The sequence below is a fragment of the Erithacus rubecula genome (genome assembly GCF_903797595.1).
Source record: "Erithacus rubecula genome assembly, chromosome: 1".
Classification (NCBI taxonomy): Eukaryota; Metazoa; Chordata; class Aves; order Passeriformes; family Muscicapidae; genus Erithacus; species Erithacus rubecula.
Genome location: NC_136658.1, coordinates 105395602 through 105410142, shown reverse-complemented (window position 1 = coordinate 105410142; position 14541 = coordinate 105395602). Strand labels below are relative to the sequence as shown.

Here is a 14541-nt window from a genome sequence, read left to right as displayed (position 1 = left end):
TGCCATTGTGGTTGTCAGAACAATCTGTTTTGCAAGGAAAAAAAATTGCTGCTTTTTGGTTGCCTTCGGTACTTCCTAGTAGAATTCAAAAACTAAAATGCTTTAGAGGTAGAAGTTTTGACAGACTTTCACCTATGAGGCCAGTTTTCTTAAAATAAATACGAAACCAAAAGTTTTTCATGAAATGCAAAGGCTTTTAAAAAAATTTGTGCTGACAAATTCATGTATTGACTTCTGTGCTGCAAAGAGGAGTAATAATAAAAGATACCTCACTTCCCAATATTGAAATACAGAAACTGGTGAAACTGCAGACTTGCTGGGAAGATTATTACTTGGAAAAACTCAGCTTTAAATAAATACTATTATTGTCATTTCAGTAATAGCAGATCATCTTTTTCCTTTAGCTTTGTGTCCTTAGGCTTTTCATGACTATTTACTTCACAAAAGAATGGAAAATAGACTCTTACTTCCTTTGGAAAAAAATGGTTAAACTAGAAATGTGTGACCAAAGAGAAAAAAAAAAACATTTCTAATTATCCCACTTTGTAGCATTTAGCATTTGTTTAGTCAGAGATGGATGAGTCCTTTCCACCTGTTCAGCCACATAAAGACTTTCTTCTTGATTTTCATCAGTTACAGGTGTACACAAAAACCCTGGTGTTTTTAAATCTTCCTGTTAAAGCATCACTAGTCCTTTGGTACACATAGATTTTTTTTCAAATAATTTATCAGGAAGGTGATTCAGATGATGAATCAAATTCTTAACCATTGATAAAGGCTAAAAATCAATGTTGACTGACATTACTCACATAGAAGTCTTGTTTCTCATGCCCTCCAGCAGGATAAATAGAGAAATATTTTTGTTTTCACTAGTATAATCTTCCTAGTTAAGGTATTTTTGGCAACATTTCAGTCTACATTTCTGTTTGATTTTCCCTCTCCTTTAGTCATGGATTGGTGCTCATGTAATGTAGTTTTATGAGAAGAGGAATATAAAGCAGAATTGAGGACTGGGGGGGCTTTGAGGCTCCTACCCAAGATCACATCATCAGATTGCAAAGCATCTTGTTAATCTTGAGTAAGAACAAACTGCATGTTAGCAGAGTCAGAGATGATGTGCCTTTTATTTAAATCTTAGGCCTTCACAGAGGTGAAGGGGGTACTGAACGTGGGTTTTTTAAAAACTGGGATTTGAATTTCACTTGCCATATTTGTCTTCTTTTATAGTCATTTAAAATAAGTGTTATTTTCTAAATATTGAGCCATTTCTGCATATGTAGGGTAGTCTTCCTACACTCAAGGTTTTGAAAACCAGGCTGTTTTCAAAATGTCAGCTGAATAATTTCAGATTTCTTAGGCATTTGTGGTTTTTCTTCCACCCATGCTTCCCTTCAACTACCAGACCTATTTCATGGAGCAGACCATGCTTGAATACTTTTGAATACATAATACATTTGATTTCTCTTGTGTAAAAATTGGATCAGCTGATCTGGTGTGAGGTGACCTGTTTAGTTACTGGCATGACAAATGACCTGAGTTAACACAGATATTCAGATAACGAGGGGCCAGGGTGTTGTTTTCTTCTTCAGATACCAAGAAAATTGCAGCTTTACATAAACATGAACTTAAGTAATTATTGCAACACATCCTTCTAATGGCTGATGGCTGTGTACAGCATTTATTTGTTTCAGTTTTATCCCAATGAGTAAGCATTTTGCTCTGGCTACATTTGCATTCTTACTTTGTACTGACACAACACTCCAAGTAACTTTTTATAGTGTCAGATATGTGAGAATGGTAAGAGAACTACTTTTAAAACAAAACAGTTTAAAAAAAAAAAAAAAGTCCATATAAGCATTCTTTGTTTCAGATTGCCTTTGTGAAACTCTTAAGTTGTTTCATTAAAAAGGAAAGCCTTTATACATACAAGACTTTAAAAGCCTGGTGGTAATCATCACAGATCTTTTCCTTTATCTTCTGTGGTTTCCATTAGTGCTCAAACATCTGGAGTTTTTACTGTCTTAAACCTTTTTTTAAATTTGTATTAAAAATACTGACAGAAGTGTTCCTTGAGCAAGACAGAAATGTAAAAGTATTTTCAGTATTTTGGAAAGTCTGTCAGTGTTTGTTGGAGATTTTGGTTTTGTTGGTTTTCTTTTTGTTTTTTTTTAAATCTGGCAACAATGTCGTTGATCAGCTGCTTTTGTCAGTATCTAATTTGATCAGGTCATGATTATTAGACATCACTGAGTTCTTCTGTATAGGTTTGCATGTCAAATACATTAGTTTATCATTCACAAACCAGAGCTGAAAACAAGCAATCAACAGGAAACTGGGTTTGCCATCATTTGGAAATAATTGTGGTTGTTTCCTCTAAGGCTCTGGCTCTGTGGTTCTTCCACTGAGTAGTGATGACCTCAAAGATTCCTGTGTTGTTTTTGTCTTAGGGCTGGAGGAGGCTGGGAAGTCCAGACAGTCAAGTTCACTAAAATATAATGATAATAACCTTTCTACATTACTCAGAATCATTGGATCCTCCATGTGTTTTTCTGCCCCTGTTCCCAGGAAAAGCAGGGCTTTCACTGATTTACTGGACAAACAAACTCACAACCAAAACTGAAGTTTTCCATTCCAGTCCTAAGCAGTCCTGTTATTCTACAAGGATCTCTGTGCTCATTGATTTGTCTCATTAGATTGTTTATAACACAGTTTCTCTCCTAACTTTTGAGTCTGGTATTTTTTTTAAATAATAACTTGTCCCTAGAAAATTGAGACTCTAAATGTGTTTGAAATTGTGACAGAACAGCCTAATTATGTAAAATCCATACATAAAAATATGTCTTTTGACTAACTTGTTAGATGATTTCTGACAGTGCTGAAATCACCAATAGCACTGAAAATATAAATTTTTCTCAGTATGATGAATATTTGCTTTGAATAATATGCTGCTGCCTTATGTTAGGAATTGTTGGAGGAATACAAATCAAAACATTCGCAAACCAAGAAAATTTCCTTCAAAGGCAGAGTCCTTCAAGACAGTCCAGAAATAGTGGCATTCTCTAAACTTGTTTTTCTCCAAATGATTTGGGTGCTTGCATGAGTTTCCAAAGTTTTCCCTTGCTAAACCATCACTGACAACAGATTATAGCAAACCATATATTAAAAAAAAAAAAAAAAAAAAAAAAAGGTTAAAATTGTTTTTTCACCTCCTGAAAGTGAGAAAATAGCAGAGACAGAATTGCACAGCAAGCAGAAAATCTTTATAAAGTGAGGAAGTCACAACTTTTTTGAAAATAAGTTCTGGTTATGATTCAATAAAGGTGATGCTGATAATCCATACACAAAAGAAAAAAAGAGAATACTGATTCCTTTAGGCTTTTTTTTTTTTTTTTTTTTTTTTTCAATAATGAATGGTTCATTTGCTCTGATTTGAATATTTTATACTTCTTGTACTGGAGTGATTTTGTAATTAGAATTAGAGCTGATTTTCCCCACTCCATTGCACATTGCAAATACTTGTGGGAGGCAAGTTTTGTTCTTATATATGTGACATTAATCCCTGATTAATGTTGCATGAACAGTTTTGCTCCAGGGTTTTGATTGTTCACAAAAGGTACTTGTGTTGATAAATATGACAGGGTTAACTTTGTTTACTTAGAAAACCTTTTTAGCCATTTTTCTCTGCTGTCCTTGATGTTACACAAAATGACCAGACATTCCTAAGCTGACCTTTGACATGGAATATTATATTCCAGAATTAATTTGAAGGTAAAATGAAATTTTGTAAAAAACAATGTATGAGTGGATTATTTTATTTCTGGAAGAGATGGCTCAATTATCTGACCTCATGGAATTAAGCACTACACTGTCAAAATGGCATGTGAAAAAAAAACCCCAATCAGAAATTCCAGTTATCCTTCCTGTAGAATTTCCCAGTGTGTGCCCTGTGTCTGTTCTCTCTGCACTGAAGTGTGGAGCCATGCTGGCAGTCTGGGTCAAGGGAATTGGCTTTTATTAAATGCTGTATTTTGGCAAGGTTTGGTACTTTGAAGCCCATACAAATGTTGGAGGAAAACCCTTGTGCTGTAAAATGGATGAGAAGGGAGGAGCCTCAGTGTCTGTGAAGCACTGCAGGGAGATCCATCTTGCTGAGCAGAGACTGATGAACACTGGCAACCACCACACACCTGAAAAAATACTCAGAATCTTTAGAACAGGTTATGGCCTCACTATTCCAAGTATGTTCAGAGTGTGACTTTCAGGTTCTTGAACCAAGGCTGGTGTAGGGCTGAGGGCTGGTAGCCTTGTCAGCCACACGAGATCTCAGAAGCCCCAGTTACTAAAAAGCTGAAGGCAACATAAAAATAATTATTACCTCAGACAAATCAGAATGTCCAACTGGATCTTAAGCTATGGTAAAGCTTTTCAGATTCACAGAGTTTGTAGTGTGGAAGCTTTCATAAATGGAGCAGCTAAGCAAATGGTTGTAAGGCTGTGGATGTAACTGTTCTTTGAAATTTATCTGTGTTCCTGTGCTAGTGTTGTGTTGTTAATGAACCTTGTGTCTTATTTCAGAGAGATTCCCCCTCTACATCCAGACAGTCCCCCGCTAATGGTCATAGCAGCACTAACAATTCTGTTTCGGTAAGATTTCCAGTTCCACACAGAGAAAGTGTGAAAGTTTTGTTGGTGCTCATCTGCCATTACTGTTATACTTATTGTGTGGTCAGTGGAAAATTTTGTCCTGCTGAGAGAATCCAGGTTATTGCATATGTAACTCCCCGTTTTCTTTTCTTCTTCTTCTTTTTTTTTTTTTTTTTTAAGGGCTTTTTTCAACATACTCTTCTCATTAAGAGCCATACAGTGAATTAAATGTCAATAACTGTATTGTGACACTTCAGTCATCCTTAAATCATTGTCAGCACTTTCCTCAAAACTGAGCAGAGGTTTAAAGTGAAAGTTTTTATTTCCATCCTGAACTTTGGAAGCAGAGTTTGAAGGAAGAGTTAACTGTGCAGTTGGTCTCCCAAGACATTTTGTAGTTTTGGTTTTTTTGAGTTTTGTGTTTTGAGAGCCCTCTGGAGCGTGTGCTGGTTTCCGCTATCTGAGTTAAGGAATTGGTGTGCTCTCTGCTGTCGTGGTACGTGCACATACTGTGTGAAACATCAGCCTTGCCTGGATATGGAAAGCAAAAGGAAGTGGCTTTAAACTGCACTACAAACCAAGCTATTACCATCACATCTTTAACACAAAGTACTTCTGTTTTGTATGTGTTCAGGTAGAAAGGTGCTGTCCATCTCCTGTTCTTCCTAAAGTACATTAATGTTAAAATTCGTGTTGTTTATCATTCGTTGTTGTTTGGACCAATGTAGTAACTGCACACAAGTTTCTTCAGTGAGTGCTGTCAGTATCATGAGTTCATGGGACTAGCTAAAAAACAAACAAAAAAAAAAGCAAAACCAAGTAACTATTTCTTTACCTATTAATAAAAATTGCAATTTAGACATTATTTGCCACAAGTGCTTATTAACTAGCAGAATTAAAAATAATTGTGTGAATGAAAATTTTATTATATTTTTGTGAATTAAATTTATAACATGAAAGTAGTTGTAATCTTAATTCTCAGCACAATTGGTCACGTTATACATTTTTAATCATAGTTTTTTTTAATATTTATAATAGCCTCTCTCTTTGAAAAGCAAAACTTGATACTTAAGTGGAAAAGGCATTCACATAAAGAGCCTCTTTCACTTGGTGGTGCTTTTGTGTTGAAGATGCTGAATTATTTATTAAAAAGCACATTCTCTATCTGCTTAAACTTTTTACCTGCTTTCTTCAGCTTGCTGCTAAACAGCCTGGGTTTGATTTTTCTTTATGGAAAAAGTTATTTCTAAACATGGGTCAATGCTTTATACTTTTGTCTAACTTATCATTTTACTGTAATGTAGTATGAATCACTAACAAACAGTGTTATGTACCCTTAAAAAGTAAAATGAAAATTTCTTCTCCTGGGTTGACTTTATTCTGCAGGACTTGCCATCGACAACACAACCAAAAGGAAGACAGGTGAATAGATCCTCCATGGGAATTTTTGTAAACTTAGCTGCTAGCAAACATCCCTGCTTACCTTCTCCCCCCTCATATTCTGTATGTGCTGGACTAAACCATTTAAGCTTGGAAAATTTGTTCCATTTTTTTTCATTTTTCTTTTTAACTCATTTGTTTGTGGCTAATTCAAAATAGTTTGGTTGTTTGGTTTTTTTTTCATGTGTCCACATGTGTGAGAGTTACAACGTCATTGTGAATTTAACTGGAAATGTTGATTTAGTTCAGGTTGCATTAATAGACTTCCTGTTACACAGTGACTTGTGCAGGTTTTAATCTTAGAAGAAAGCTCAAATTTCTGTCTTAGCTGGAATGGAGACAGGTGTCTAAAACTCTAAAATATTGTGGTGATAAAGATTGTAAAGCTTGAGTTTACCTGAAACTAATAATTAACATTAACAAAGTTTTTCAAATAAAAACAATAAGGACAGTTTTTGTTAAGGTTTGATAAATCTGAAGATGGTCTCTTAAAATTTCAGTCCCATATTCAGTAACCTCCCTTAACTTTGTTACCTTGGCCTGGTGGTTGTGCAAGTCAGCACACACCAAAGAAAGGTTTTCCCTCTCCAGAAAATTCCAAGAAAGCAGATGGGGCTCCTCAGAGGATTCCCTGTCTTTCTCTTTGCAATTTTAAGAATTCTTGTTCTTTTACTGCAGCCTCCAAATGAACACATACTGTGTTTGACTTCTGATTCATCTCCAGTAACTGCTCCAGTTATTTATAATCTTTCTAGAATCTACCTCTGAGTTTTCAACCATGTATTCAGCCTCCTTTTCTGCCAGGAATTTTTATAATAGCTCTTGCAATTCCATTCAAGAAGTCGTCAGCTGCATTAACTTTTGTCTTTGAGAGTCTTCTTATACTGCTGTGTGATTGAGTTGCCTGGAACTTCTATTACAAGAATGATTTGGTCTAATTTCACTTCCCATTTTTCAAGCTTCCTATAGCTCTTTCAACTTCCCATTTTCTTCTGAAGCTGCCTGAATGTAAATGAACCTGGAAAGGTTCCCTGAAGCACCTTCTAGACATTTATTTTGGGTTTTCATTTGCTCCTCATAGGGTTTTTTCCCCAGGAGAGGAATCTTTGTTCAAGGCAGTATTAAAATAATGATGTTTCTCTTACTCATACCATTTATAATTACCAGATTTTTTCAGTTTTTACCCAATTTTTCCTATTGAGCTCGGTGAGGGCTTGGCTGATAGATCCATTTTTATGTGTAAGGAAATCTGTAATGTTCCATGAGCTGCCAATATATGGTGGATAATGGCTAAAACTGGAGCAGGGACTTGAAAAGCAGGAAAGTTTCTAGATAGTAAAAATACTGTTGATTTTTCAAGACTTATATGAATAAGCTTCTGACAAAATAAGGGATTGGCTCAATAAGGATAACAATGGAAAACAAATTACTGAGTAAAGATAATTGGTATCAAAATATCCTATTTCTCAAGTAATTAAAAGAAGTTGGGTTGTTTTTTTAAACTCAATGCACAGCAGAGCAAGGATCAGATTTAATGTGTTAAAAGTTGAGTTCTATATTGGTATTGTCATCTGATGCTCTCACTGCAAACCAATAAAAATGCATCAGCTACAAGATAAAGGTGGTGTTAGCCATTTTAAGATAGTTTATTCATATGTCAAGGTGCAGATTGGATTACTTTTTTAAGTGCCATGATTACTGCTAGCACTGCATAATTACAGCTATTATTGGAGCAGAATTGGAGCAGAGCTGAGAAGTGATTGTTACAGTTTCTAAGAAGGATATTACTTTGCAGTCCAATTGTTGGAGATTTTTAAATCTAGTCATTTTTAGTGAGAAACTCAGCAGTATGTGTATACAAGGCTGTCTGAGATGCTGTAGGATGATGTTTGAAGTTCATGAGCTGTAGAAATATCCATCTAGGGCATGACACTAAATTTTGATTTTAAGATCCTTGGGTGCATCAGGGGTCCAATTAGCAACCAAAACTGGAGATCACTTTTATTTTTGTTTTCTAGGGTTGAGACCTAAGTAACACACAAGGAAAGGATTGGTATAATCTTTTAAATTGTGAAGTCAGAGTCTGGATTCTTTCTGTTCCTGTTCCTTCGAGAATAACTTGCTCAAATCATGAGTTTTATTTACAACAGGAGCAGATTTTTACTGAAAAACCCATACAGAGAATTTCCATATTCCTCCTGAGTAGCTCTGTGATAGGTACAATACAGGACTTCCTAAAAAAGTTGGGGTTTTTTTAATGTCTTCAATCTTAAAAATTCTCATTCTAAAGATCACTAATAAAGCCAAAGTCTTTTATACTGTCCTGTAAAATTTCCTGTCACAGAGTTTGTTACATTTTTGCTGTTCAGGTTCTATAGAATGTAGAAACATGACCTGTTGAAATAGTGTCATATGTCTCCATCATTTGCTAGAGGAGCATTTTCATTTTCAACTATCACTTATGCTTTGGCACCTTCCTTTTTTATTTCTTTCTTTGCTTGTTGTAACCAGTATGTGTAGCTGCATTCACAGATCACATTTTCACCTGTTACTCTGAATACCATACCAGTAATGGTATTACAGAGTCTCTTATAAACTCTTTTTTTTTTTGTAGATCTATGTAAGAGCACAATTTGAATATGATCCAGCAAAGGATGACCTCATTCCTTGCAAAGAAGCTGGCATCAGATTCCGAGTTGGTGATATAATCCAAATCATTAGCAAAGATGATCATAACTGGTGGCAGGGTAAACTTGAGAACTCCAAAAATGGTACTGCAGGTCTTATTCCTTCTCCTGAACTTCAGGAATGGTATGACTTAAGTTTACTATAAAAATTAATTTAGTTTTGATTTTATTTCTGTCTTTCATACTTTTATACAACAATATACATTGTTGTATAGTTAGCCTTTGGATTTTTTTTCTTTTTCTTCTTTTTTCTAAGTCTATATATAGACTCAGTTTGTATGGTATTGATTTTTTTTCTCATGTATGCATTGCAGTCAGGGTTAAATGCAATTTCATATGTGTGATTGCATTAAAATTAATTCCTGTGTTAATAAACATTGTGCTTTCTGGTATACTGTAGGAAACTAAGATTGAAGATGGCTATATGCAAATTGGTTGTACAAGAAAATCAAATTAATTTCTCTTTCAGCTTCTCATCAGGGGTTTCATTATTATTGTTTAAATGCAAGTGCTGCAGGAATAGGGTTTTAGCAAGTTGTCAACCAAAAAGGTCATTGAGGGACTTTTAGGGTTTTCTTTTCAGGCAGACAAGACCCTGAGTTCCTCTCCTGAGCCCTGTAAGGGAGGCACAGGTGCACTTTGCAGCAGGTCCCTTGCAGAGCTTCATCCTAAAGATCAACCCCCAAACCCTCCCCCAGCACAGCACCACTGCTCTGGGGTGATGCAGACCAGGGTGTCTTTCCACTCCTTGTGCTCTTCCTGATCACAGGTTCTGATCTGCTGCAGAGTGGTCTGGATTCATTCAGGCTGCCCTTCCTCCCATACTCACTGCATCTGTGAGATTCCATCATCTACCTCTAAGAAAATACTCTTACATCAAAATACCCTTGTATATGTTCTTTGAAGTCATAAAAAAATGGTTTTGAAAGTTTTACTGTAGTTATGTCCTATAAAAAAGTCTTACTTTTCTAACTCATTCAGTGCAGCTTTTTAAAGATCCTTGATCACAACAGAAAATGTTTTTTCTCCTCCCTGTGTCAGGCGAGTTGCTTGTATTGCCATGGAGAAGACCAAACAGGAGCAACAGGCCAGCTGTACTTGGTTTGGAAAGAAAAAAAAGCAGTACAAAGACAAATATTTGGCAAAGCACAATGCAGGTATGAACAAAAAATGCAGGTACCTGTAACAGGTTACATTTTTTGCAGTTTAAGCCTTGCCATTAATTGTTCAGATGGCTCTATTACATAAACCTAATGAGTTACTTAGGAAAGTATATGTAAAATTCTAATTACACCAGCATTACTCTGCTTGTTCTTTGCTATTTAAGCATAGAGCTTAGTCAGTGAAAGGCAAGCTGCCACAGACTCAGTGGATCAGAGTATATCCTGATAGAGGCTTAGATTGTTTAGGGGTTTATGCTTAAAGCAGCATTAGAAGCAAACAGGATATGGTTTTTGCAACCTATATAACTGTACTGTGCTCTACAGAAGGCTGTTCTGTAGCATCCTTGCTAATATGTATTTATAGTTACAGATTACATATGTGGAAACATCATGAAAGAGCATTTTTGTTGAAGTGGTACAGCTGAAGTGGAATAAGAGCCATTGCACAGTCAGGGTGTTATTTACAGTTACCTTAGAGAGCCAGCTGTGGAGGTTTATCCTCCTTGCAGTGATTTCTGCCTGAATCCTGAATTTGGGGCTTCTGAGAAAGGCTGCTGAGAAAATGAATTGGTTTAGAAAATTTTAGAAGTGTAGAGTAAGAGGTCCTTGTCAGGCAAAATTCATTGTATTTAGTAGTAAAGAAGACAGAACCTGTCATTTATGAGCTGAATTTGCTGCTTTTCTTCTTTTAATATAAAATACTTAATGTGCTGAAACTGCTTTTCAACACTTTTCTGTTGCTTCTGCATTGATAGCACATTCTCTGATGCTTATGTTGTTGTGGTCTCCTGAGAGACTTGCAGAAATTATTAGAATCAGGAGAGATATCTGTCCAAGCAGTGTAATTAAAGTATTTTATGTTACATTCATTTTTGGGATTTTTATTCAGTTGCATTCTTGAACACACCAATTAAACCATATAAATCCATATTTTCATGCATTTCTCTTTACCTGCACAACGTGTGCAGTATCAGAGCTCATAATGTGTCACTATTACAGAAAATGTGTTTCCTTAGAAGTAATTTGAAAGTAAATTCTAAGAAAGTCAGAGGATAGTAATCATTGTTTATACTCTTTAAATTCAGTGTTGCATTTAAGATGTTCACAGGTGAATATAAAACTATTTGTTACCCTGAAAGTTCTCACAAGCAGAGATTGAAAGCTTTAAGTTGGTTCCTTCCTTTGGCTGGTGTAATACTTGGCTTGTTGTAATGCTTCCCCTTCATTGCAGTAGCACTTAAACACATTTTACTAATTATAACAAAAGCTGCTGAGAGCAAAGAGGGTTTTATGAGCCTAAGTCTTTCACCATGCTGGTATCAATTGTTCCCAGCACACATTCCCACAGCCATGCTGTGAGCTGGATCAAGAAAAATAAAAAATAAAATAAAAAATAAAAAAACTTTCTTTAGGGCAGATACATTTCTTAATGCAGCTCCTAGTGCAAATACAGAACTAAAAATGTCCACATGAGTAAGCAGGGCTGCTGCAAGGAGTGAGCTAAAGGAAGGACTGCCAGGGAAGGAGAGGGAGCAGGCAGTACTGTAGGAGCAGAACTTGCTCAAAAATTTCCTATCAGTTAAATTCCTGAAAGGAATCTAGATTTTGCAGTCTTGACATAAGGGAACATTTTGGGGTAAGTTGATGGCACTTTGATTCCCACAGCTCAACTGTTTTCACCAGCAGTGTTACATCTTTATTTACTTTATATCAGAGCAGCTGTTTGCCAAAAATTAGAAATATAAATATTAAAAGTTATTATAATGACCATAAAAGAAACTGCTCCCTTCAGAATACAACTTCCCCTTTCCCCTAAGTGAAAAAGTTAATGTAAGCACAGATTGAAATCAAGATTTCTTTTAGAAATGTTGTTGATCTTAGTGTCCCTGGGGCACTGAAGGTGATGCCAGTGATATTCCAGGGAATGACACCAAATACAGGATATTCAATATATAAATATTACTGATTGCTTTGGTGCTCATGTGAGTTCAGGTTTAGCTGAGGTGGCACTGAATTCACATTCTCTGGAATGCTCTGCCACATCCAGGGTTGATAGCCAGAAATGTGGCAACACTGGCCCTTGCAACCTTCCAATATTTTGTTTCAGAATAAAAACCAGATATTTTCTTCTGCTGGATCCAAAACAAGTATAATTTTGTCAAAATGTTGTCTTTACAGGAAAGTAGAATTTATTTCTCTTATATCCTAGTATAAAATAAAATAAACTGATCAGCAGTGTGTAATCTATTTAGACTCGTGTGTTATTTTTCTCTTGGGGGTGAGACTGAACTGGGGTGCTGAGAAATGACCCAGTAAAATAATTCATAGTCCACTCAGATTTTGTGGCCACCTAATGATTTGAGAGCTGGTGTGATATGTTGGGATGTTACTGGAAGCAGAAATGAGATTATTCTGCAAATGAGATGTAATTTATAAAGTAAACAGGAGATGATTTCAGTTACTTTTTAAAATTAGAAGCAAATATATTCTCCTTTACAAGAAAAATTTAATCCTGTTGTTCTTTCCTCCATGCTTCATATTAGACTATTAGGCAATTTCGTGATCATATGTTTTATCAGTAAAAAGTCAGTTTTAAACCAAAGCCCACAGAAAAATGAAATATCTTTTCCATTATTAGATTCACTGACATTTTTATAAATGCTCTAGAGATATGCTGCAGTGATATCCAGATATATTTTCTGTTTATTTTGCTGAAAAGTTGTTGCAGGGCTTCAGAAAATAACAGAGCATAGCAGAACTATGCTCCATATTATGCATAATGTAGAAAATTGCCAAGCTTTTATAAAATATGTTTATCATTTCTTGATGTGATTTATTTGCCTCGTGTTTAGACTATTGCATGATAAAGTTTATTTTGTGCATATACTTTTTATTTTACTAATATATTACAAGCCATATCTCAATGACCCCTGTGCATTTTTCATGCTGTCTTACTCCCAATGGCCTCTGTGCATGTAAGTAACCTGTCAAGTGACAATGCCTCTTTATTTGCTTCTTACTGTTTCCTTTCAAGAACTCCTTTTCTTTTATTAGTTAGTAACACAGAAGCATTGAAGTTCAGTCTTTAAGTGTGCCCTGTATTCCTCCTATCTTTGTATATTAGAAATTAACCATTTTTCTTTTGCATTTGAGAACCCCACAATCATTAGTTAAATTCATGTAGACTGAGATACATCTTCTCCATGCTACTACTTTGTGATGAAGGCATTAATGTGTCATTTCTGATGTTTGTTCCTGTTGTTTGTATCTAACATAACGTGGTTTTGTTCAAGAAGAAAATAAAGGATAGATTTTTTTTTTTTTAATTATTATTTTTCAATGGAAAAAGACACTTGCAGGCTTAGGTGGTTAGCATGGTAAAGCTGTTTAGCATGTTGTTTCATTATTCTGAAATAAATTATTAACCTGTTTAAATACTGTGAAGTTGCAGAAAGGACAAGAGTAGGAATTCCATTGGGCAGGGGAAGAAAAATATGACTAAATTCTTGCTTGTAGTATTTGGGGAAAGGTTGAAAGAGATTCTTCTTTAGGATGAAATTCAAAATGCTTCAAATGGACTGGGAAGTTTTCATATCTGTATCTTTTCAAGGCCTATAAAGTTGTGTGTGTCAATTGGCTGATTTGTAGTTTCACCAAATTGAAGCCCTTGGACTTTGTCTCTCAAGTGAAAAAAACTGCCATCAAATTGAAAAACAGAGAGATCCACACTCATCCTAAAAGATTAATTGAATATAGCTGAGGTGGATACACCACTTAAGACTTGGAAACACTCAGAGATTCCATAGTTTGGATGGAGTCTCCTCTCTCCTTTTCATAGTGTGCAAAAATACAGAACTGAAAACTCTTGTTCATTATTCTGCTCCACAATTGCTGGTTGCTGTAATCTTTACAAATATAAATAATTTCCTCCCTCCTGGCTGCTGCTTTCATTAGAATTCAGCAGGAGTTATCAGAGATGATGTGTTCCTGGGCACAGGAGGTATAAGCTGTTATTAATGAACAAAACTTGATTAGTCAATCATTATATTCCCTGGCAATTGACAACAGATTGATAGGCATGATGGAATTCATCCAATTTCAACTGCAGTTGAAATGATATCTGAAATAATACTTTTACAATTTTTCCCTAAATATGGTGGAGGTTGTTTTCTGTAATGCCATCACTTTTCATTGGATTTCTTCATTCTGTCACAAGTTTGAAAAGCATGTCAGTTTAATTAGCACGTGTGTTTAAAGAGAACTCTAATTACAAGTAAATGGTGTGGTTTGAAAGAATAAATACCACAAAGTATTAACACTGTGCATTTCTCACAGATCTTGTTAAAACATGATTATGAAAGTATCCCTATCTTCAGTGTAAATAGATGTTCTCATATTGTTTTCATGTCAGTCACTGTCTACAGATTTTTCTTTATATTGCTATTTCTTAGGAATGCAGATGTGAATGGCATGCTGTTAGAGCTGATTTTGTGGTCTGCTGAACACTGCATGAAAGGACATGCAAACTTTGCTGAGCATCTGAGTAGCTTTGTTACTGCTCTTAACAGTTTTTTAAATGAACACTCTTGTTAAAATTGCATAAGGAA

The 14541-nt window shown here is 35.4% G+C and overlaps 1 protein-coding gene across 4 annotated transcripts in view; it reads left to right on the top strand.

The window, feature by feature from the left end:
• Positions 1-14541, top strand: part of CASK (calcium/calmodulin dependent serine protein kinase) — a 185120-nt gene that overhangs the window by 157587 nt on the left and 12992 nt on the right. The window contains exons 18-21 of one of the 4 annotated variants that reach the window (XM_079302009.1): positions 4576-4644; positions 6031-6066; positions 8699-8895; positions 9813-9928. In XM_079302009.1, coding sequence (XP_079158135.1) covers positions 4576-4644; positions 6031-6066; positions 8699-8895; positions 9813-9928 — 418 coding nt within the window. The remainder of the gene's footprint in view (positions 1-4575; positions 4645-6030; positions 6067-8698; positions 8896-9812; positions 9929-14541) is intronic. The other 3 variants (XM_079302011.1, XM_079302010.1, XM_079302012.1) reach the window with 3 other exon arrangements.